Genomic DNA, 26,882 nt, shown 5'->3' on the forward strand with positions numbered 1-26,882 from the left:
CTCGCCATCTTCGTAGAAGCCGACACTAATGTAACATGGGTTTTGAAATTTTGTGAACTGTCGAGTATCATCCCTAAAGAGCTGGGGAGGGGAGGTCAGCGTGCTCTGAATTGATAGCTCGTCCATACAGTTTGGCATTTTTATTAATCTGTTTTCAGTGTAATAGCTTAGCGCATCATGAGGGAGGTTTTCTATAATTGCTATGTAAATTCTCGTGCATTATAAGCAACTCCGCCTGTGCGAACAGCCTTCGTTCCCCCAAGCGAATGACATGCTGACGACCATGCAGTTGAGTGCTCTCCATCCATCATCTGTTTGGGAACCCTCTCCCTGGAAGTCCACAAACCAGCAACCCATCACCAGCCAGTGGCTGAAGGGCCACAGACTGTGTGTCCCAGAGCTTGCCTGCTCCTCTTGCAACAGTGGATAAGCCATCACAAGATTATTGAGCATCGAAAATGGTGAAACAGAGAAAGACGAAATCTCGGGAGAAGGCTTCTCTCGTGACCGCTACGTTATTGGTCTCTAACTAATATTTATTTACGTTGTTCCATCCCCACCAGTGACACAGTGATCCCCCTTTTTTCCTACTTGGAGATTTCAATGGGGAAATACCACGTCATCTGTTAGGGGCTTTCCGATTGACCAGCTACTTCCCGATCTTGAAATGTCTACTCCACTTTAGTGCCACCTGTGACACGTTTTCAGCTATCGACTTCACGAGCTCTTTCCCCTGTCTCTTGGTTTTGCAACAATGTTTGCTACACGACGATCTTTGTGACAGTGACCACTTTCCGGCGATCCTGTCACTTCCTTGTCATCAGCCAGCCGGACCAGTTGACACGTTCAGTTCTTCAGAGAGCATTTAACTTTCGCATGCAGTTAGTCTTTAGTTGTAAAATATGGAGCAGCCACATCAGCTTTTTAGCAAAGAGTATTCTGAAAAACTGAGACTGCAGTAACCTCCAAGCACAGGCTATCTAAGAAGGGATATCGATCAGGAATGAGCATGGTATGACCACAGAAATGCGTACTCACACTTACTTGGGAGAAAAATGGAAGCCATGGGAAAGGATGCAACCAGAGGCACTTCAGATAGAACCTTGGAGCTGGCGTTCAGCAATGGTTACAGATTGGGAAATATACACTATGTGATCAAAAGTATCCGGACACCTGGCTGAAAATGACTCAAAAGTTCGTGGCGCCCTCCATCAGTAATGCTGGAATTCAATATAGTGTTGGCCCTCCCTTAGCCTTATTGACTGCTTCCACTCTCGCAGGCGTACATTCAATCAGGTGCTGGAAGATTTCTTGGGGAATGGCAGCCCATTCTTCACGGAGTGCTGCACTGAGGAGAGGTATCGATGTTGGTCGGTGAGGCCTGGCACGAAGTCGGCGTTCAAAACATCCCAAAGGTGTTTTATAGAATTCAGATCTGGACTCTGTGCAGGCCAGTCCATTAGAGGGATGTTATTGTCGTGTAACCACTCCGCCACAGGCCGTGCATTCTGAACAGTCTGTGTGCAGAAAGTAAACAGGCGAATGTGTTGACATTCTGATGTAGCGTAGCTCGAGAGCTCTGCTTGGCGATGTTTGCCGTTTCCGGCCACCGTGCTTTCAAATTCTAAGACATTTCCCGAATGTTTTTTTACGACAGGTTTCAACGTCAACATTAACAAACACTACAATTCTCTTTTCAAGAGTTATCGAATGCGATTATGAAAAGTACATGGTTCCATTTAAAAAAAACGTACTTACTTCAATATCTCAGTTGATACCAGAGCTAAAAGCATTAACTGAACAAAAACATACGTGCCCCTCGACGCTCTAACGCAGGCTCATCCAAGAATTGCGCCGGGCGGGCGCGGCCACGCTCCGCGCGCGATCGCAAGGCAGTGTAGTTCATCGCCCTGTACGCGACTGTGTGTCGCTAGTGTCGGCATAGGAGCGAGAGAGACAGCTGCGGAGAGGATGAGACCGCACAGCATTGCTCTGCGCTGGACTGTCCCGCGGTCAGATTCAACGTAAACAAAATAACAGAGGAAGTGCAGCTCTGTATAAGTGGTCGATGAGCGGTAAAACAAGCAAACTATTTACTGTTTAGGTAACAATTAGTGTACGTGTGTCAGAATTCCTACGGAAAGCTTTAGAAAACAATACCCAAAGCAACAACCGAAGAACAACTTAGTAGTTTTCGGACCCACAGGTTGATTCTATTAGTATTGCACATGCACACTGCCGGCCGGAGTGGCCGGGCAGTTAAAGGCGCTACAGTCTGGAACCGCACGATCGCTACGGTCGCAGGTTCGAATCCTGCCTCGGGCATGGATGTGTGTGATGTCCTTAGGTTAGTTAGGTTTAAGTAGTTCTAAGTTCTAGGGGACTTATGACCACAGTAGTTGAGTCCCATAGTGCTCAGAGCCATTTGAACCATTTGAACATGCACTCTCGTCATATGTGCAGTAGGCGTCTTTTGAAAGATATATCAAATTCTTAAATGAACTAGTGTCATAAATATTCCATTGTAGAAATAATTTTACGTAAGGGATATATAGTCTCATTCTTACTGTTAGTAGTTACAGGTAAATATTTTTTGTTGTACTTCGTGCTACAGCTTTTTAATCCCTTTTCAGAGTTTAGACATCGGATCCTTAGTTTGCTGTTTTGTACGCAATAATTTTAATTGACCAAGTCTGAAAACTTATTAAAAAATAGAATTAAGGTTATAAAGACATTTAATCCTTAAAGTCAACACTGTTACAAAAGGCAATTAACGTTTTACACATTTTTCTCTTTCGAGGAAATGATTTTGTCTAGGTTTGGTACAATATTCCGGGAGGTTGCTCTAAGAATTAGTCAAATTTTTATCGCTAAGTACGGAACGGTGCTTAGCTTTAGCAAGCCTTAAAAGGGAGAAAAAGCGATCACAAATATACGTGGAACCAAACATTGAGAGAACTTTGGCCGCATGCTTGTGCAAGAGAGGATACTTATCTCGTGGAAAAGTCATCCAAAGTTTTACACATAAGAAATCGGTCCTTCAGGCGGATATCGCACTGCAGCTCAATCATCTCTAGTTGAAACACTTGTGAGACGTCCTCTCCCCGAAGGGAAAACGGGCGAACAAATATATCTAAGGCTGGTTGAAGCTCACTTATCTCCAAAAATGTTTCCAAACTCTTCTTGTAATTCGCAAATGATTTGAACATAATCTGAAAAATCCACATATTCTTTAACGCTGTCTAATGCAGGGAAGTATCAACAATTCTTCTCGCGCAACAGTTTTCCCCACAAAATAAGTTTTTTAATTTTTTTAATGCTTGAATCGTCTGCACTAAATCAACAATAGAGTGGTTTTCGCCTTGAGTGTAATGTTCAAAGTATTTAAATTATCAGCTAGGTCACTCAAAAAAGCCGAATTCGCCACCCTATCAGCTAGGTCACTCAAAAAAGCCGAATTCGCCACCCACTTAGGATCACGAAGTAATTCTTCTGGACGTCTTTTCATTTCCATAAAAGTATTGATCTCGTCCCTCAAGGAGAAAACCGATGAAGGACCTCAGCCATCTTACTTCGGCGTGCTAGGGGATTTCCGGGTATTCCGCTTCGATATCAGCCAGAAATTCTTTAAATTGGTGATGTGTGAGTCCATGCGAGCGAAGATAATTAACCGTTCGAACTACTGTGCCCCTTACATTTTTTTTATGTAAACGATCTTCGCACAAAGTGCCTCTTGGTGTATAAGACAATGGACTGCCGCGAATAAGAAACAGCCGACTTCAGCCATTTTTGACCTGAGCTAACCCAGGAATGCAGAGCGTATCTCTCGTAGCGCAGAGACTTCATCCGTTATTACCCTGGTCAGGCGTTCCCATTTTAAAGGCATTGAATCGAACACGTTCTCCACGACTAGAAAAATATCCAAACCCGTGGTTGTGTCTTTTAATGGCATGAGGTCGAGAAATTCTTCGGTAACACGCAGACTGTCTTAATTGCTGCTCTCTCCATTAATTGCTGCTCCATATCTTCGACTCGGCGAGCAAGGTTTGAGGCGACAGAGCTATTTTTTCGAATTTTTCCAAGAGGTCTGCTGGACAAATACAAGCCGCCGAGTCGACCAGGCAATCCTTGATGAGATTCCCAGCCGCAAAGGGGGTTCCCTGCTTTCGCAATTGTCAGCGAGCATTTGTAACTTGCACGCAAACTTTGCCCACTTGTCTCCTGTTCCTGCCACGGCAAAAAAACCTTACAATTAGTTTTGTACAATCCTGTTTTTAAAACACTTTTATCATTTTAACAATTAATTGTTTCATTTATTGAAATCCAAATAAAAAACTAACAAAAAAGATTGGTTTTAGGTTCGTTTTCCTCCAGTTCCTCTGAAAATCGGCCACAGACGCTAGCAAGTACAGCGAAATGTGGTCGCAAAATAAATTTTTGTCTATTGGAATATTTGCGTTTTAATTAATTGAAAACTTAGATCAAGTTACAAAATATGTTTTCCCATCCATCAAAACACAAATACACAAAAACAAAGAATGACACTTAATAACATTTTGCTGTCCGAGAGAGAGTTTGTGACGGCTTTTCAGAAAGTACGCACCTGAGACTTTTTCTTATATCTGTGCGACGTGATTTAATGCAACCCAAATATAAAAATTTACCGAAAATAAATGTCAGCAAGACGATCCGATATTCGATAACTGGTACATTGCTAACTGACATATCAGATTATAAAATATCACTGGATTCGCATTCGGGAGGACGATGGTTCAATCCCGCGTCCGGCCATCCTGATTTAGGTTTTCTGTGATTTCCCTAAATCGCTCCAGGCAAATGGTTCCTTTGACAGGGCACCGCCGACTTCCTTCCCTAATCCGATGAGATCGATGACCCCGCTGTTTGGTCTCTTCCCCCAAACAACCCAACCAACCCCTATAAAATATAGTTTTATTTATCATCTTTATAAATAATAGTCATCCGATAGGAAACACTGATTCACTGTAATGCTGCTTGAAATTTTCTTTCAGTTCTTCAAGCTTTCCTTTTGCGTGAAATTGTCGAACTGATTTTTGTGACAGGTATTAAAGTGCCGTTAAGTCGAGTACTTTTTTAAATACGCGAGGTTCCAATGACATACGAAACATTTGGCATGATTTTCGACAGCAGTACAAAAGAAATTAATTTCCCACTCGGGTTTAAATAGTGCGGACGCGCCGCTTCTTTTGTGACTAACGGCTTTGTGTCGTATCAATGCTTTTGACCGCCGCACCGCGTACAGCGGTATGGCGAGGCGCGACGGGCGAACCGCACGGTCAGCTACGCGATACGGTTCGGTCACTGCAACAACATACGAATTGGCCCGGGGCGCTCGCCTCGGGCGACCGCGGGCGCTAGTGCCCCAGGGCCACAGTTTGGACGAGCCTGCTCTAACGTTTGTCGACAACCGCGCTTTGATGTGTGTAACCGCTCGCTAAATATAAGGAAGGGGTGTTACGTCTTACGTGGCTCACCCCGTATAAGCCAATGGATCTGCGATGGTCGATCTGATTGACTACGAAACATAATCAAAACAATTTTTAGTGAGAAGTAAAGAGAAACGAGACATACGAGTAAAGCTTTTGCGGCACCGTAACACAGCTGCGAGCGCAACGTTGCGTAGTGTACGTAGATGTTGTAAACTCTACTTACTACACGTATGGAGCAATATAGCTCTCCTCCCAGCTTTAAAAACAATTTCAATTGGCTGTGAAGCCATATTTCATATGCAGCAATGTGTGAAATGTCGGCAAATGAAATGTTAATTACCCAATAACTAAATTTTTCGCTGCGCAGTGTTTGAATTGTGTGTGATAGTTTATTTATTTATTTTTTAATTTTGGAGTATTATAGTAGGTATGACCAACGACGAAGCTAGGCCAAAAATCGCCCAGGACACTGTGCAACCAGTCCATTACAGTGATGTTATTGTTGTGTAACCACTCCGGTACAGGCCGTGCATTATGAACAGGTGCTTAACAGTGTTAAAAGATGCAGTTGCCATCCCTGAATTGGTCTTCAACAATGGGAAGCAAGAAGGTGCTTAAAACATAAATGTGAGCCTGTGCTGTGATAGTGCCACACAAAACAACAAGGGGTGCAAGCCCCCTCCATGAAAACCACAACCACACCATAACACCACCATCTCTGAATTTTACTGTTGGCACCACACATGCTGGCAGATGACGTTCACTGGGCATTCGGCATACGCACAACCTGCCATCGGATCGCCACATTGTGTACTGTGATTCATCACTCCACACAACGTTTTTACACTTTTTAATCATTCAATGTTTACCCTCCTTACACCAAGTGAGGCATTGTTTGGCATTTACCAGCAGGATGTATGGCTTTTGAGCAGTTGCTCGACCATGAAATCCAAGTTTTCTCACCTCTTGCCTAACTGTCATAGTACTTGCAGTGGATCCTGATGCAGTTTGTAATTCCTGTGTGATGGGCTGGGTAGATGTCTGCCTGTTACATATTTATGACCCTCTTCAACTGTCTGCAGTCTCTGTCAGTCAACTGACGAGGTTGGCCTGTACGCTTTTGTGCTGTACGTCTCTCTTCACGTTTCCACTTCACTACCACATTGGAAACAGTGGACCTAGGGATGTTTAGGAATGTGGAAATCTTGCGTATGTACATATAACAAGTGACACCCAATCACATGACCACATTTAAAGTCCACGAGCTCTGCAAAGCACCCCATTCTGCTCTCTTACAATGTATAATGACTACTGAGGTCGCTGATATGGAGTACCTGGAAGTAGTTGGCAGCAGAATGCACCTAATATGAAAAACTTTTGGTTCTGGGGGTGTCTGGATGCTTTCGATCACACAGTGTATATTGGATGCCCAAGATATAGCTGTGGACAGTAAGCTGATAATTCCCTTTTGTCCATCCTATGATCAACAGTTGTGCTGATGATTAGTACAAAGTTCGATGACATCCCAGATGTGCAACACATTGAACTACTCCAGTTTACGTTTACTTATGACTGTATTCCAAACCGATGTGGGGCTTATAAAAAGTGGCAATTAGGTGCCAATGTAAATATGAAATACATGATCTTCTATGTGAAATATTGCACATTTTATATCTGCTTTCTTCATTGAACACCATTTATAGATAACAATGTGATATTTCACCAACTTTCTGATAGGTGCCTGTCTGACAAATGATGCTGATAGGTACCTGTCTGACAAATGATGACATGGAAAATTTTCCACTTCAGCCATTCATCACATCAGCTTTGTGTTGTAACTGTAATATTCTGAATTATGACTTATTTTGTAGGAAGTCATGGGGAAAGGTTTTGTTTGCAAATTATTTTGAACATTTCACACATGAAGTCTCAAAGGTTTACAGAATTTCATAATAATGGCATTATTAATATAGACGTCGTATAGATATTATCACTTCAGGTGCAATAGATCATTGCAATTTTAGACAGCAATGGAGACACACCCATAGTGATATTTGCTGATTCAGCAGAAAGTATATTGATCCACGGAGGCATAGAAGATTGATGCAGAACAATGTTTATTCTGTGGACTTTTGTTAGTGCTAAGGGAATAAATTACCACTATTGTGGGAACTATTTCCCAGCTCACTGAAGAGCCATGTCCTCATCTGGTACAGCACATGTTTGTTGGGGCCTTCTGAAGCTTTTTGGTGTGCAGGCCTCTTCTGCTGGAAATAAATTAGGGTGCTGTGGCGAATTTCTGAGTCTCTGTGAGCTTTCAGAATACTATTAAACACTTGTTATCCTGGAGGTGAACTTGAAAAATATTTTCTCAGCTTTGATGTTAAATCTCATGCAACACAACTGTTGTTGCTCATTACAAAGTTCATCTGTCATGTGACCGGCCTTGTAAGCCTACCTTACAATTTAAATCTGCAAACAAAAATAATAGGAAAAATTAATACTCAATAGGACAATAAGATATACTGTGAACAGCTGGAAGAGACCTGGGAGACACCAGAAGGTTTCAGACAGATGGATAACATAAATGTGAAACAGAGATTTCAAAACTAGATTGTTAGCTGCAAAGCATTATCAGGGACAGATGTGAACTCTGATCATAATTTATTGGTTATGAACTAGGGATTAAAGCTGAAGAATTTGCAGAAAGGTAGAAAATTTAAGGAGATGGGACCTGAATAAACTGAAGGAACCAGTGGTTGTTGAGACTTTCGAAGGTAGAACAAGCAACAGTTGACTGAAAAGGGGGAAAGGGATACAACAGAAAATGAATAGCTAATGTCAAATATAGAGGGTTCATACAAGCTGTATTAAAAGAAAACACACAGAGCACTGGAAGATCTAAATCTAAATAAGGCCCCTGATGTAGATGTCAACCTCTCAGAACTGTTGATATCACTGGGTAGGCAGCTATGACAAAACTATTCTACCTGGTATGCTAGATATATGGGACAGGAAAAGTACTCTCACATTTCAGGAAGCATGCAATAATTCCTGTTATAAAGAAGGCAGGTACTAAAAGGTGTATTACTGAATTACCAGTTTAATGTGTCATTGTTGCAAAATATTAACCAGAATTATTTGCAGGAGACTGGAATAGCTGGTAGAAGCTGACCTCAGGGAGAATCAGTTTGGGTTATGGAGAAATGTAGGAACACAGCAAACAACATTGACCCTGCAGATTATCTCAGAAGGTAGACTGAAGAAAGGCAAACCTACATTTATAGCATCTGCAGATTTAGGGAGAGTTTTTGATAGTATTGACTGGATCACACCCTTCGAAATCTTGAAGGTACCAGGGATAAAACATGGAGAGCAAAAGTTATCTACAACTTGTACGGAAATCAGACTGTAGTTATCAGAGTTGAAGGACATGAAAGGGGAGCATTGGTTGAGAAGGGAGTAATAAAGGGTTGTAGCTGATCATTTGTGTTATTTAATCTGTATGCTGAGAAAGCATTAAAGGAAATCAAGAACAAATTTTGGAAAGGAATTAAAGTTCAGGGAGGAGAAATTAAAACTTTGAGGTTTGCTGATGACATTGTAATTCTGTTAGAGATGTCAAAGGACTCAGAAGGTCAGAAGATTAACACGAAACAAAGGAAAACAAGGGTAATGAAATTCATTCAAATTAAATCAAATGATACTGATATAATTAGATTAAGAAATATGACACTAAATGTAGTAGAGTTTCCCTATATGGTCAGCAAAATAACTGGCAATAGCCGAAGTATAGAGGATAAAAAATGCAGATTAGCAATAGCAAGAAAAGGATTTTTGAAAAAGAGGCATTTGTTAATGTTGAATATAAATTTAAGTGTTAAGAAATTGTTCCTGAAGGTGTTTGTATGGCATGAAGCCCTGTACAGAAGTGAAAAGTGGATGATAAACAGTTCAGACAAGAAGAGAATAGAAACCTTTCAAATGTGGTGGTATAGGAGAATGCTGAAGGGTGTTTGGGTAGATTGAAAAGCAATGAGAAGTACTTGTTGTCTTTTCTGTCACATATGGATTCGCCAATTATTGATTTATATTGGGAACACTGGTAGACATATTACTTAACACTTCATTAGACCACTTCATGTTAAAAGAAGCTCTGTTTCATATCATGTAGCACTGAGTTCTGAAGAAAGTCAAACAAAGCACACATGACATAACACAACAAATGAAGACATGATCAAAGCAAAGACACTGCTATACAGAAGAAAGATATAGGAAAGGTCGTGGCTCACAGAGACAACAGATATTGATTTGAATGCTGCATTAAGCTCAAAGCACCTACTTCAAAACATTCAAATGACCCTCTTACAAATATTTAGGCCCGTACAGTCCATAAATTCACAATGCTTTCTCTTTTCTTAGTTACTTTGTCATTATATTTGCTGGTATATCATTCAAATATATGTAAAATGTTTTTACATTTTTGTTGGGTACAGCTTCCCTTATATAATGATGATGAACATCAGTATGCTTCAACCTTTTTTTGATCTGAAGGCTCACCAGACAAATTTAATGCCCTCTGACTATCAGTAAATAAACTTACACACTTATTATAACTTGTCAGTTCATGCAATAAGTTTGTTAAATAAATGCCCTCTTGACAAGCTTCAGAAAGAGCCATAGTCTAAGCCTCTTTGTTACAAAGAGCAACAGTTTTCTGCTTAGAACTTTGCCATGATACTACAGTCAGACAATTTAAAAATAAAACTATTATTTCCTGTGTAAGGAACAATTTGTCTAATCTGCATCTATGAAACTGCCTAAATCTAAACGTCCTTTTGTAAACTTTAAACAATAAATCTTAGCTTCCTTCAAATACCTCAAAATTCTCTTAGCACATTTCGTTGTCACAATATGAGTTACTAAACTGGGATAAATACCTCCCACAGAAAGAAATATATGGTCTTGTAAGTACTGACAAATACATTTAGGACACAGGGTAGGCCTACTTTTGAGAGAGGGAAAAATTGAACTTCTGTTTATTACTTCATTAAATTCTTCCCTGATTATATTGATATATACACTATGTGATGAAAAGTATCTGGACAACTTGCTGAATATGACTTACAAGTTTGTGTGCCCTCCACTGGTAATGCTGGTACTCAGTATGGTGTTGGCCCAACCTTAGCCTTGATGACAGCTTCCACTCTAGCAGGCACATGTTCAATCAGGTGCTGGAAGGTTTCTTGAGGAATGGCAACCCACTCTTCACGGTGTGCTGCACTGGGGAGAGGTATCGATGTCAGTCCATGAGACCTGGCATGAAGTCTGCATTCCAGAACATCCTAAAGGCATTCTATAGGATTCAGGTCAGGACTCTGTGCAGGCCCATCCATTACAGGGATGTTATTGTCATGTAACCACTCCACCATAGGCCGTGCTCTATGAACAAGTACTCGATTGTGTTGAAAAATGCAATTGTCATCCCCAAATGGCTTTTCAACAGTGGGAAGCAAGAAGGTGCTTAAAACATCAATGTAAGCCTGTTCTGTGATAGTGCCATTCAAAACAACAAACATGAAAAACACAACCACACCATAACACTACCACGTCTGAATTTTACTGTTGGCACTACACATGCTTGCAGATGACCTTCACTGGGCATTCACCATACTCTCACCCTACCATTGGAGTGCCACATTGTGTACCATGATTCATCACTCCACTGTTCAATCGTCCAATGTTTACGCTCCTTACAACAAGCAAGGCATTGTTTGGCATTTACTGGCGTGATGTGTGAGCAGCTGCTCAGCCATGAAATCAAAGTTTTCTCACCTCCTGCCTAACTGTCATAGTACTTGCAGTGGACCCTGGTGTAGTTTGGAATTCCTGTGTGATGGTCTGGGTAGATGTCTGCCTGTTACACATTACGACTCACTTCAACTGTTGGCAGTCTGTCAGTCAACAGACAAGGTCGGCCTGTACACGTTTATGCAGTACGTGTCCCTTCACATTTCCACTTCACTATCACATAAGAAACAGTGGACCTAGGTATGTGTAGGAGTGTGGAAATCTTGCATACATATGTATGATGCAAGTGACGCCAAATCACCTGTCCACGTTTGATGTGCATGAGTTCCGCAGAGCTCCCCATTCTGCTTTCTCACGATGTCTAATGACTACTGAGGTTGCTGATATGGAGTACCTGGAAGTAGGTGGCAGCACAATGCAACTGATATGTAATGTAATGATGAAATGTATATTTTTGGGGGTGTCCTGATAATTTTGATTACATAGAGTATGTTACTGGCTTAGAATGCAAAATGACCACTACATACTAAATTTGAGTTAAAAAAGTGCTGATCAATGTGCTTGTCCCGACTTAAAGCTAACACTCCATTAATCTTGTCATATTTGATATCCATTGTTAAACAATGTTTAGGTATTCCTAAATCCTTTACTTTGAACTCCATACTTAGCACATCTTGCAAGATTTCACTCTCATATGTCATTTGAAAAAATATAGAAATCATCAAAATATAAGGCTGTGATAGCAGCTAAGCCTTTATTTTTATTTTTTAAGAACAAGCAAGGCTCTAGTCTAGACCTTTTATAACCTAAACAGTTTAAAACAGCGTTTACTCTTTGATTCCACATTCTGTATTATAGTTTTAACTCGTACATAGCTCTTCCAAACTTCAGAATTTTTCCTTTACCTTTACAAAAATTAAAACCTTCAAGTTGCTTTAGAAAAAGTTGTTCTTTGAGAATACCATTTCAAAAGCTGTTTTATGTCAAGATTCATGATGTTTAAATCTCATTCAGTACATAAAGCCATTAGACGTCTATGTGTAGAATGCCCTACCACAGGAGAAAAGGTTTGATTATAACCAAATCCAAGTTTATGATTGAATCTGGTTGCTACTAACCTAGCACAATACTGCACTTTTACTTTTTTTTGTGGAACACCCATTTACACTGCACAACATTAGCATTTTCTGACAGATTTATCACTTCCCAAGTGTCATTGGCTTCAAAAGCTTGTATGGTAGCACTTATAAGGGCAGTGTAGATAGCATCAGTTACAATCACATAAAGATAAGTGAGCAATAGAAAAAAAATGTCACTGAATAGTTGAGAAGTATGTAATTGTAATCCATTTAGTGTAAAACTACTTTCAGTTTAAACAAAATTGTCTTAAATAAATAAAGATTCTTGTGGCTCAAAAGTAATTTGTGGGTGTAAGTACATAAGAAAAAAAAGCTGTTTTGGATCTGAAGGAAAATATCAGCATTTCATTGCATACCCATGGGCTTTGATCACAGCTGCATCTTTATTTGGCATTGAATCTCCAAGCTTTTGTAGTAAGTCAAGTGGGAGTTTTGATGATTCATCCAATAATGCAGCAGCAAATTGATCCTTGATTGAGTAGCTTCTGTGTCGAACATGTTGATCTAATGGATCCCAGAAGTATTACACCAGATTTAGATCTGGGTTTAGCTCGGCCACTTCAAAAGTTTGATTTTATTTAGCTGGGAGTGTGTTTTGAATCACTCTCCTACTGAAATATCCAATTATGTGGATATTCCTCCTCCCATTTGGAACCATATTCTTTTCTAAAATGCCAACATACAGGGAATGGTCCATTTTGCCTTCTATTTGAACTAGAGGATCAACCCCACATCTAGGAGAACATTCTCACACGATGACACTGCCACCACTGTGCTCAATGCTTGGTACTGAGTACTTTTTGCTATCTCTTGGGTTTTTATGGTTGACATACATACTCCACAGCACCAGAAGAAAATGTATTAAATTTCCTTTGATCACTCCATAAAACATTAGACCAATCTGTAGCAGTCCAAATTTGATGTTTCTTTGCAAACTCTATCCTGGCCTTCCTGTCAACAGAGTATCCTTTGCGTTTTGGCCTGCTTCTTGTTTTCTCTACTAATAAACAAACACTGTCTGATTACCTAAGTGACATTAGTTAATGAATAACGTACCACTAAAGCAAATTAAAAAATACTCTTCAGATAAAGGAATATATACTTACATTGTTATTGTATGATCTTGCTTGTCTCCTAGATATGTAACCACAGTGGTATGAAGCTCTTCATGGAGTCATACAATTATAAGCTGATCTGATGGCATTACATTTTCCTGGACACATATCAGTCTCAACTTGATCTTCGATAAGGATAGAAGCTGAAGGAATGAATTAAAACTGGGTTAGCACATTTGCTTAGTAAGCAGGAGACCCGGGTTAAAGTTATGGCCTTGGCATAAATTTTGATTCATTACTGCAGCATACAGCAAACAGTACTGACAACATAACATCACAAATATAAAATACTTTTGAGCACTACTGTGGATAGCATGTTTCCATTCTTCTGCACCAGGTATGGAAAGGGTGTTCTCCACAGTTTTTGTATCCTCTATTTGATCTGAAGTTCCAGCAGAGAAATAAGTCTAATAATCATTAAATATTTTAGAATGAATTTATTGCTCTTCAGTGGAATGAGTGCTCATATGAATCTTCATGGTAGATTAAAATTGTGTGCCAGGTAATTACTCAAACCCAGGACCTTTGCCTTTCATGGACAAGTACTCTACCAGCTGAGCTACCCGAACACTACTCATGACCCATCGTCACAGCTTTACTTCCACCAGTACCTCATCTCCTTTCTTGCTGGAATGCTGGTCTCAGAAGTTTCATGTGAGAACTTCTGTGAAGTTTGGAAGATAGGAGATGATGTACTGGTGTAAGTAAAGCTGAGAGTCATGAGTCATGTTGGGTAGCAAAAGACAAAGACCCCAGTTTGAAGTCCCAGTCCAGTGTACAGTTTTAATATGCCAGGAAGTTTCCTCAAATATTCTATTTGGCTTGAACTGCCATTGTAATCCTCTAATCTTCTTCACTTCATCTTCTTGTGATTATTAGTTTCTTCCTCTGGCAGACTGAGTTTTCTGAAATATCACGTAAATCTTCTCATGCTATAGGATCAAGGGTCTCTTTTTCTTAATCTTCCTCCACTGAACTCATGTTCTCTTCATGATTTCAATTTCTACACCATTAACATTTTCCATTATTGTCACATTTCTGCTTATCAATACATCATTTGCTTCAGTATCATAAGCCTACAGCCTTCAGCAGTGTTGCGCTATATCACAATAAGATAATTTCTTTTGCCTTTTTATCCAATCTTGTGCTCATATCTTTGTGAATGTGCATCATGTCCTTGTGTCCAATTATGCTGAGAGGACTAATGTTTGGTTTCTCTCCACTCCACACTTCATAGGTTGTTTTATTCCCTAAAATTAAGCTTACTGGCCTATTCTAATAATATACTGCAGTAATAACTGCTTCAGCCCAAAACCTTTTATAAAGTTTACCATGAAATAGTATACATCTTGCCTTTTCTATCACAGTTCTGTTTAAACACTCTGCTGAACCATTTTGTTCTTGTGTATAACCATTAGTTGGTTGATGTATAACCTCATGCTTTTTTTCAGCACACTGCCAAATCTTACACAACAGGATTCTTTGCCATCATCTGTTATCATTGTTTTGGTTTTTCTTCTTGCTGATCTTCTGCCATTTTTTGAAATTCTTGAAATTTCATCCTTTGTCAATACACAAATCTTATTTGGCTATAATTATCTTCCAAACATGAGAAACTACGGTGTGCAACAAAATTAAATGATCACTTCTTCAAAAGACTGTAATTGTTTCCCATTGTGACATATAAGTTTGAAATTCTGCTCAAAGGTGCCTACAATTTTCCTCTGTAATGTTGCAATAGTGTGGTGCTCTGCAATATCATCCTCCAACTCAGCAGTGCTCTAAACAGCAAGGTGACATCACCATATGTGAAAAAAAAATCCACATTTCAGAGGTTAATGTGAGGTGTAAGGTGAGTTAATGATGTCACATTGGCACCAAATTTCACCACCTCCTCTGTGATGGAGGTCAGAACCATGACACCTAGCATTGAAATCACGGTTTTATTATGGGTAGCTAAGGAAGACATTTCAGACATGCCACTGCTCTGAATTGACCCTACTATAAGGACATCTTGGTGCTTCAACCCCATTGAATGTGATCCGATCCATTTGGAGTGTAGTATGACTGTGATTTTTGCTCTGGTATACAGGATAGAACCACAAAGAAAAGTTCAAAGCTATTTGATGAAATGTGAACATGATCCAAAGCAGCAAAGGATGTTTATCCTTTTCAGCTATCCTGTTTCGAGACCTTCTGTGACATTGTCAAGGACGGGGAAAGTGGGGGGGGGGGGGGGGGGGGGGGCAGGGGTGCGCCACATGTCATGCACATGAATAAAATGTCAAAGGGTCCCTCTAAGACACCCCAGTTGAGCAGCACGCTCCATGCCACCCAAGCAGCTTTGTTTAACATGTTAAAAATATACCTGTCAAAAATCACCTTGAGGCTGAAGCTCTTGTATCTGTGTTTGCTTTAACAATACATATGTTTTTGGATGGGGTTCGCCTTTAGCAAAACACTATTTTGTTTTTTATCCCAAACATGTTTCACAACAGTTACAGCGTCATCAGTGGATTTTTCACTTTATGGCAGGTATGAATACATACATATGTACGTACATACATACATACATCACAGCTCTTTGGTGGGTTTGTGCTTAGCTACCACCGGGCCCCAGCCTTTGCAACATCTTTTTCCTTCCATGCTGCATGTCTAAACTCTTGCTATTCTTTTTTCCCCTCCTTTTGGGAACATGTGTGGGATGTTTTTGGAAATGTGTTCTTCATTTTCAGTACCCAATATCGAAACAGTCTCTCCACTGTTTTTCATTCCTTTTTTCTTTCTTCATTTCCCCTCTCTTATCCTTCATCCACTTCGGCATTTGAGGTTCCTCTTTTTCTTCTTCCTCCGTGTGCACTCCTGAGGGCCAGCCTATGCGTCTGACGCCTAACAGGTGACTGGGTAATACGTAATTCCCAGTCCCAGGTTGACAGATAGGTTCGCACGTATCCCCTGGTACAGCTCAGGCACAGGGAGGGGTGATTGCCTGAGTGCTACCTTCCCAAACTGCTGATTGGTCCCTCTGTCAGGTGTGAACATCACCTATGGTGGGTGTGCCCCCTTCTGCAGGGGGGTGGGGGGGGGGAGTTGGAAGGAGTGAACCATCAGAGACACTGGCAATCATGGGGAATTTTCTCACAATGAGCCAATCATATTCTTTACAGTCAATGTCTATTAAACATAAACAGAATGAGGCTAATAATTCAAAGACCCTCCCAGCTGCACCATTGTTCTTTGTGATTTCACGTACTGGAGACAGTCAGTCCTCTGTTATGGTAAATCCATTTATTATTCAGAAAGGTGTTGAAGCAGTTGATGACTCTGTGAAATCTTGCTCTTGTTTATGCTATGGCACTTTGCTTTTGGAGACTACTTCTGAATCTCAACCACAACAACTGCTTCCAGCTTCACTCCTCCATGGCTATCCTGTTTGTGTCAAGGCCCATTGAATGCTGAATTCTTCCCATGGTGTTATTTACACTAAGCTGCTCAATGGTCTGACTGAGGTATAAATTCAGACATAGCTCCCTGATCAGGGTGTCATTACAGTCCATTGGGTGATGAAAAAGGTAGATGCATCTGTAGCACCCACATGCACTCTTTTACTCACTTTTGATAGAGTGGTGCTTCTGTCAAAGATCAAAGCAGGTTACGAAGTTATTGCAGTACAACCATACATTCTGAACCCATTGCATTGCTAGTGTCATCATTACAGCCACACTTGAATGTCCTGTCAACACCCAGCCAAAAGTGTAACCTGTGGTAGGGATGCTCGCAAGGGTGATTGTTTGACTCCTTCTGCCCACTGTATCAACTGCAATGGTGACCATGCCGCCTCCTTCTGAGATTGTCCCATGTATATTGATGAGCAGGCTGTCCAGGAGATCCGGGTGAAGGAAAAAGTACCATACCTGGTCGCTCGCAGGTTGTTGGCTAATTTGAAACCCTGCATTCTACTATCTGGCACTTACAGTACTGTTCTTGCTACATCTCACTCCACAAAGGACATGGTCACGCAGACATGAAACCTCAAATTCAGCACTGCAGTTGTAAAATCGCCTAGTGTCATGTTGTCATCCTCATCTCCTTCCCCAGCTGTGCAATAAGCAACCAAACTTCCACCTCATCTGGCAAACTCATTTGCCACACAGCTGGCAGGCTGGAAAGGACTGAAAGAATACTCCCGTGAAGACTTCCTACATCCCTCCAGCCAACAAACATCTGTGTCTTCTTCTGCCAACTGGAAAGGCCCCAAGAAGTCAAACAAAGGCAAAATGTCTTCTCCTTCACTGACTTGGAGCTTCTCTTTGACAATGTTGTCACATGATACCCTCGCCTGACCAACCTTCGTGTCACCTGTGCACACCGCCAGCCATTTTTCCACTTTTGAATTCCACTTACAGACAGAAGCAGAATACAACTGTGTATCTCATGCAGCAGGATCCTCCAGTCTCTGCACCCTGTAGCAGTTAGTCTTTGAAAGCTGTCACTCGGCAGCCACCAAGGTGACACTGGCTCATTTTTTCCCTCCTCCTATTTACTTGTCAAGACTCTCCTCCAATGGAACATTCTTGACCTCCTTCTGAGGACAGCATTCCATCTCATGGGGGAGTCGTGCCACTCATCCAGGATAATGATCATAGTCAACCCATCTCCCTGACTACCCAGCTTCAAGCTGTTGCAGTGCGCATTTTCCTTCCAAACTTGACCTTTCCCCTTGCTGCCATTTACATCCCTCTGTCATTCAATGTCACCAGGGCAGACTTCCTCAAGTTTATTGGGTAGCTCCCTCACCCCTTTCTGACTTTAATGCACACCATCCCCTTTGGGGTTCTCCCAGAACCTATCAGAGAGGTGCCCTCTTGGCTGACCTGCTCAGTCAACTTAACCTCATCTACCTTAACATGGGAGCACCCACATTCCTTTCACACTCCAGGCACACCTGTTCCTATATGGACCTCTCCTTCTACACTGCCCAGCTTGCCCATCATCTCGAGTGGTCCATTCTCTCTGACACATACTTGAGTGACCATTTCCCATGTGCTATCCCGTTACTGACTCGCATCCAAGCTACGTGCAAACCCAAATCACAACTTTCTGAGATTGACTGTAGACCTTACTCCTCCCTAGCGATGAACAACATTCTTGAGTTGTGATGACCAGGTAGAATATTTCATAAATGTTTTCCTAACCACCACAGAACATTCCATTCCTCACACTTCCTCTTTACCGCACCATGTCCCAGTCACTTGGTGGACTGAGGTGTCCCACGACACAATTTGTGTGTGCATACGTGCTCTCCGGGTTCTTAACCATCATCCTATGATGAGAAACTGCATTCATTATAAACACTTATGTGCACAGTGTTGTTGTGTTCTTTGGGATAGCAAAAAAGCTAGCTAGATTTCAGTCACTAGTTCTTTTAAAAGTTCTCCCTCTTCCATTGTGTGGGCCAACCTCTGATGGCTCTCTGGGACCAAGGTTTGTTCCCAATTTCCAGCCTGACAGTAGCAGACGACATCATAGTGGACCCTACTGCTATATCCAACGCCTTGGACTGCTATTTTGCAGAGATTTTGAGCTGTGCCTACTATCACCCTGCCTTCCTCTATTGGAAACGAGTTGAGGAGGATTGGGCGATACCCTTGCCTTCTCACAATCATGAGTGCTACACTGCCCCTTTTACTAAGAGGGAGCTAGATCATGCTCTCACTTCATCCTGATCCTTTGCTCCAGGGCCAGATGATGTTGACATTCAGATGTTGGAAAATATTTCTCTTAAGGGCAAGCAAATTGTCCTTCATATGTACTATCACATCTGGGAGAGGGCAAATTTCCCAGACACTGGCATGAAGCCACTGTCATACCCATACCTGAGGCTGGTAAGGACAAACACCTTCCTTGCAGCTACTGCCCCATTTCTCTACCAGCTGTGTTCGTGGAACGTATGATTCATGCCTGGCTGGTGTGGTGGCTTGAGTCTTGCAATTTACTGACCACTGCATAATGTCGATTTAGAGCATGTCATTCTGCAGTTGACCATCTCATCACTTTGTCAACCAATGTCATGAGTAGTTTTCAGTGGAAATACCAGACTGTGGCATTCCCCCCCCCCCCCCTCCAAACTGGAGAAAGCCTAAGAGGAGGATTGATATCCTCCATATGGTCTATGTGTGGAGCTTCTGTGGCTGCATGCTGCATTTCCTTCAGGAATTTTTAAAAGAGAGTTTTCTAGGTATGTGTGGGTTCTGCCTTGTTGGACACCTTTATCCAGGAAAACAGTGTGCCTCAGGGTTCTGTCCTGAGTGTCATCCTCTTTGCTATTTCCATTAACCCTATTATGGCTTGTCTTCCACCGGGCATCTCCAGCTCCCTTTTTGTTGATGATTTTGTGATCCGTTGCAGTTCTCCACAGACTTGTCTCCTCGAGTGGTGTCTTCTGTGATGTCTCAATTGTCTTTATTAATGGAGTACTGAAAATGGCTTTAGCTTTTCAACTGACAAATCTGGCAGAGCAGTTGGTTTTTTCCACTGTCTTTACATCTTGGGCCTGTTGCTCTTTCATTCACTGAAACTATGAAATTCCTAGGGCTCTTACTCAATAGGAAACTTTCTTGGTCCTGGCATTTGTCTTACCTGGCTGCCCACTGTACGCAGTCCCTCGATGTCCTACATATCCTCAGCGGTACTTCCCGGGGAGCAAATCGGATCTCCCTCCTCCATTTGTACTGGTCCCTTGTTCTTTCAAAACTAGACTACGGGAGTCTCGTTTATGCATCTGGACGTCTGCCCCTCTTATGCTGTCCCACTACTATCCACCATCACGTCACCTGTTGGGCCACTGGCACCTTTTACACTAGACTGGTTGATTCAATACTATCCACCATATTGTGGTATCCGTTTGGCCACTGGTGCCTTTTACACTAGTCTGGTTGAGAGTCTGTATGCAAAAACTGTGAACTACCACTGTCATACCGCCATGACTTTCTCCTCAGCAGATATGCATGCCACTTGTCTGCTATGCCTGGCAACCCATCCTATGCCTCCTTCTTTGATGACGTCAATGATTGCCAGTATGGGGTGTGTCCCTCTTCTCTGCTACCTCCTGGAATTTGGTTTCAGCTCTTGCTCCAGCAATTTAACTTCACACTACCTGCCACTTTCCTGATGGGTATGAGCCCTTCACCACCTTGTCTTTGTTTGGTGGCCTGTGTTCACCTTGGGCTTCATTCACTTCCTAAGGACACTACTCCAGCCTCACTCTATCACCATAAGTTTCAAGACCTTGACACAGAACTTCACTTCTGTGTACATTGATAGCTCTCACTGACTGGTGTCGGGTGTGCCTTCATCATTGTCAGTGATGATTTTCAGTATCGGCTTCTGGAATACTACTTATTATTTACAGAAGAGCTCTTTGTCCTGTATCAGGCCATGCAGTACATCAGGTGACACAGGCTTTTGAATTGTGTCATCTGCTCTGACACTATGTACCCTTCAGAGCCCTGTGTGTTGTACACCGTCCATCCCTTAGTGGAGTGGGTCCAGGAAAGCTGTCACTTGCTCACTCTTGATGGAGCCACTGTGATGTTTATGGGTTCCTGGTCATGCCAGTCTGATGGAAAACGAGGCTGCTGAGCCTGCAGCCAAGGCTGCAGTCCTCGTACCTCAGCTCACTAATTCTTCCATTCCCTCTGATGATCTTTGTGTTGCTGTCTGTCAGCAGGTGGTGTCACTTTGGTATCGCCACTGGCCCTCCCTTCACAGGAGCAAGCTCTGGGGAATTGAGCCTATCCCAGTGACTTGGCCGGCCTTCTCTTGGCCCACTCAGCATGAGGAGATCATTTTGGCTAATTTGCGTATTGGGCAGTGTCTTTTTAGCCATCGTCATTTGTTAAGTGGTGATCCCCAACCACTTTGTGCTCATTGCCTTCAACCTTTGATGGTTTGCCATTTATTGACCGAATACCCTTTTCTTAACCACTTATTTTCTCATTTGTGTTTGCCATCTGAGTTATCACCCATTTTGGAGAATTAAATGTGGTATGTCGACTGCATTTTAGGTTTTATCTATTGTACCAGTATGGTAAAGGACATTTTATCTTTAGTTTAAGACCTCTGTTCCTCTATGGTGTATTTTATGGATCTTTCTCTAAGTAAGTCCCTGTTTTTAGCTGTCTTTCCTTCTGTCTATTGGGCTTAACGTGTAGTTGTTTTTACCTCCTTTTTTTTGTCTTTGTGTTCTATGTTTCTAACATGGGCACGTATGACCTAGTTGTTTTTGCACCGTAAAACAAAACAAACAATTCAGACTGTAGATAACAACAACAACAACAACAACAAAATCAGAATCATGAATGACTGTACACAGAAGTGCAGCATTGTCTTTTGTAGGACACTATAGTATTAGAATCCTGATTAGGACATTGAAATGCAACAATTTTATAGGCAGTAATGTCATCATCATGGTTCAAACCTGCCTCCAGCCATCCTGATTTAGGTTTCCCCTAATTTCCCTAAATCACTTTAGGCAAATGCCAGGATGGTTCCTTTGAAAGGGCACGGCCAATTTCCTACCCCATCCTTCCCTATTCCGAGCATGTACTCCATCTCTGATGATCTCATTATTAACAGGACATTAAACACTCATCTCATCCTCCTCCTTCTTTCACGGAGGAATATTAACTCATTCCTTTGTTCGTACTCGTATGTCTGTTAATGCTATTTGATAGGTAACAGAAGAGGGCTATAATATCTCAAACTTTTGGCAAGATATAGTTGTTGAATCCTCACATTTGTCTTTGCCAGTTTATATATGATTTCTCTTATTTCTTGTTGATGAAGAGGTTTTTCTGGCACCAAAATTCTGGTAGAATGCAGTGACTGTTCTGCTGGATGTGTGGTTCCATGTTTTCCTATTATGTGAGCAATGACTAACAGCCTATGCTCAAGACTAGACTATAATCCTGTACATAATACAGGTTTATTCTTTCATAAAATAAAACAGCAACTAACTGCATTTGATAATGCTATTTGTTCACATAAATAATGCCATTACTGGTTTCAAATGGACAGGTTCCCTGGGGGGTGGGGGATAAAATGTGAAAACCAATGTAAACTACAATACAAAAATGTATCTTAATGTGAACAAGCCACCTGATGATGAACCTGTTGGCTTAAAACCGGTAAGAGTGCTATTTACGTGAGTAAATAGCATTACCAATAGTGGCTGGTTGCTGTTTCCTTCTCAGCAAGAATCAACCTGTATTTTGTACACAACCATGGTCTCAAAATGTCAGTTTTTCACTAAATTGCCTGTGCATAATGTTTCAACGTACAGTAAATCTTTATCAGAAATACATTTTGTAAAACTGTGATAGCAATGTTGTGTTCTTCATTCATGGATCTTCAATAATATGTTGAAAACTAAACAAAGAAAGATTGCTCTTTAGTGAAGTGAGATACTGATTTTTAACTGTTGTACTTACTGTGCAAAATATGAATTTCATGTGCACCTAAGTACTCTAATCTGATCTTCTGTATGGCCTGAATGAGTTACTATTGTGTGGTGGCTTTTTTAAGGGGGGGGGAGGGGGAACTAAACATAATATAGGCTTTGTATTTATGACAGTTGAAGGGGAAAAGACAAACAATAAACAGGAATATGTGTAGATGTATTTATTGTTACTTTGCATATTTTATGTTTCAGCTCTACTGTTTGGTGGCCAACTTGATGGTCAACTGAATAGTCGCCATATTGGTTGCATTGACCCACAGTGTGATCCAGTCAGTGTGGTTCAAGATGCTTATGAACATGCTCGATTCCTCTGTGACCAATATTATTTTGCTTCACCTGAGCTTATCATTCATCAACATAACGGTTAGTTGACTAAGATCTGATTATGGGTGACTTCTCTGTACCAGTAACATAGATCATTTGCCAGCTACCTGTATTTTTGTTATCAAAATTTCTATTTCCTATTTTTGACACTGAATGACAACCTATATGGAAAATATGATTTATATATAAGCCTCACTATGTAAATATTTCAGTTGGTGACAGCTAAAAGCGATGAATTGGTGATGTTAGAGTGAATTCTCTTATCTAGTACTCTCAATATTGATCCAAAACATAAAAAAGTAAAAATGAAAGCCTGAAAACAAGTATGAGGACAGATAAAATAAAGAACCTCTTACTTGTAATATGAAGTGTGTGAATGTGTGGTAATTGAATTAATCCCCAAAAAATAAGGAATATGTTAATATTATTTGATGACAGACTTTCCTCTAAATGTAGAGAAATGAAGGGGAAGGTGAGAGAGAAAGTTACATGGTGAAATCAATTGTTGATTATTCATTTGTGGACAATTTCACTTATTTGTTAAAACACCTTTGTAATAAAACTGTAAACCCAATGTAGGGATGTTTTTCCTGAGAGTATGCTGCACATTGAACAGATGCATTGCTGCAGCTTGTATAATGGAGACTTACATCATTTCTGCACCTTCAGGTGTTAAAAAATTCACCCAACTGCTAGTGAAGATATTTAGCTCTGTACACCTCCCCAACACATTGCTTTTCAGCACACTGTTTCTACTATCATCAAACTTATCTTATTCTACTAAATTCATGTGATTGTATGACTGATTTCTAGCGAAATGAATATGCAGTAAAAGTTGTTCTGCAAACTGAATTGTTATTCTTTTATGATGAGCACATTCACTGCTAAATTCATAGTTTGATCCTGATGTTGCTGACTACACAATACACAGGCCCATCTCTGCATTGCCATGTGTGGGATACATACTGCTGTACACAAGGCATACACAAAAATTGCTCTAATCCTCCAGCACACAGTTTGTTAGGAAACTATTACATCTGCGTCTATGTCTGCATCTCCATCTATACTCCAGAAACTACTGTGAAATACATGGCAGAGGGTACTTTGCATAATATCCCTTATTAGGGCTTCTCTCCATTGCTTTTGCATACAGAGGATGGGAAGAATGATTCCTTAAACTCATGAAGCACATTGTAAATAATTTAATCTTGTTTTTGTGCCCCCTATAGGAGTGATATGTAGGGAATGGTATGTTCTAGATTCTTCACATAAAACTGTTTCCTGGAACTTTGTAAGTAGGTTTTCTGTAATATGTTATCAAGTGTGTGCCAGTTCAGGTTTTTCACAATCTCTGTGAAGCCTTCCTGTGGGTAAATCAAACCTGTGGCCATTCACGCTGCCCTTCTCTGTAGCCATTCAATATCTTGTGTTAGTTCTATTTGATATTGATCCCTTACACTTCAGAAATACCAGAGTATAGATCACAGGGGAGTTTTCTAAACAGTTTCCCTGGCAGAGTGATTGAATTTTCCCAATTTCCTATCAACAAATTGAAGTTTGCCACCTGCTTTACAACTAGCTTATGTGATCATTCCCTTCCATATCCATAGAAATTGTTGCACCCATATATTTGTATGAATTGTCTGCATTCCAGCTGTGACTCACCGAAGTTTTAGTGGTAGGATGCTACTAGGTGCATGCAACGTATAACACCTCAAGTTGTTTTCAGAGGACTGGTAACAGATGGAAACAGCTGGTTAGTTTTAAAATATGCATATACCTATTGGGAATATGTGACAGAGATGGCAGAAGCATACAGTACACAGAACTCTGGTGGCAGCAATGAGAGCGAGGACTGTTTTGATATTTAAAGTGGCAGCATTTCACTACAAGAACAGTGTGTAATCATTCATTTTCTCCATTTGTGTGGTGTGACACTGATTTGAACTCCTCACCAACTGAGTAAGACATGTGGTGATTGTGTCATGGATGTGTGTTATTGGTGCTGATGGGTGCAACAGTTCAAAGAATGTGGAAAATCATGTAGCAGCAAACAAGACAATCTCAGGCTTGCTGGTCTGACAATATAGTCAAGTGAATGTAGAAAGTTGTTTTGGAGGATTGCTGAATGAGTATGGATCACATCACCTCCAAAGTTGACATTTCCATTGGGGCCTGTGCACACAGTCCTGCATGAAGATGTAAAATGCTAGAAGTGACCTCCAGGTGTGTGCCAATACATGACCACAAGGCTGTGCATGTGGCATGTTGCCAGGTAATGTTGATGCAAGATGACAGCATGAATGGGGCTTCCTTTTCATCAGTTGGGACAATGGATGAGACAGCAGTCTTGAAATTGGAGTGCCTGTTCGTCTAATGGAAACACACATTTACACACACAACCACCACAAAAAAAGGAAAAAAAATGGGTAAGGACCAGTGCTGAAAAAATGATGGTAGCCATATTCTGAGGCAGTAATGGCATAATACTTGCTCGTTATGTTCCAAATGGCAGTATGGTGACAGGTGCATCCTATCCAGATGTTTTGAAGAACAAGTTCCTTACGGCATCACATGAAAAATGGTCAGAAAAGACTGCACCAAGTCAATGGACCAGCACACTGGATGAACACAATGCTGTGGTTTCTTTATGACAACTTTGAAGTGATTTCTCATGTTCCCTTCTCACCTTAACTGGTTCCTAGTGACTTTTGTCTGTTTACAATGATGAAAGGTACTCTCTGTGGCTACACATGCACTAGCCATGCTGCTATTGCATCAGTGATTTTCCAGTGGTCAAAGCAGATGCCTAAATAAGTGTTTTCAGCAGCCATGGAATCGTGGTGTTTCAAAATTTTCATGTGATTAGTTTGCGATAAATAAAATTAGTCATTATAACTTGAAAGCACCTTGTACTATTCTGCATTTTGTGAAGTGAACAATTTTACATTTCTTATGTTTAAAGTAAGTTACCAATCTTTGCAGCATTTTGAAATCTTATTAAGAACAGATTGAAACTGAAGAAACTGCAAAAAGGTGGGAATTTAAGGAGATAGGACCTGGATAAACTGAAAGAACTAGAGGTTGTACAGTGTTTCAGGGAGAGCATAAGGGAACAATTGACAGGAATGGGGGAAAGAAATACAGTAGAAGAAGAATGGGTAGCTTTGAGGGATCAAATAGTGAAGGCAGCAGAGGATCAAATAGGTAAAAAGATGAGGGCTAGCAGAAACCCTTGGGTAACAGAAGAAATATCGAATTTAATTGATGAAAGGAGAAAACATAAAAATTCAGTAAATGAAGTAGGCAAAAAGGAATACAAATGTCTCAAAAATGAGATCGACAGGAAGTACAAAATGGCTAAGCAGGGATGACTACAGGACAAATGTAAGGATGTAGAGGCTTATCTCATTAGAGGTAAGATAGATACTGCGTACAGGAAAATTAAAGAGACCTTTGGAGAAAGGAGAACCAGTTGCATGAATATCAAGAGCTCAGGTGGAAA

General features: G+C 40.9%; 1 protein-coding gene across 1 annotated transcript in view; it reads left to right on the top strand.

The window, feature by feature from the left end:
* The window catches only part of LOC126183183 (pyruvate dehydrogenase (acetyl-transferring) kinase, mitochondrial), a 361,965-nt gene that overhangs the window by 303,692 nt on the left and 31,391 nt on the right, over positions 1-26,882 (top strand). Inside the window, exon 4 of the mRNA XM_049924914.1 lies at positions 23,246-23,416. Within this exon, the coding sequence (XP_049780871.1) occupies positions 23,246-23,416 (171 nt within the window). The remainder of the gene's footprint in view (positions 1-23,245; positions 23,417-26,882) is intronic.

Source organism: Schistocerca cancellata, chromosome 4, assembly GCF_023864275.1.
Source record: "Schistocerca cancellata isolate TAMUIC-IGC-003103 chromosome 4, iqSchCanc2.1, whole genome shotgun sequence".
Taxonomy (NCBI): Eukaryota; Metazoa; Arthropoda; class Insecta; order Orthoptera; family Acrididae; genus Schistocerca; species Schistocerca cancellata.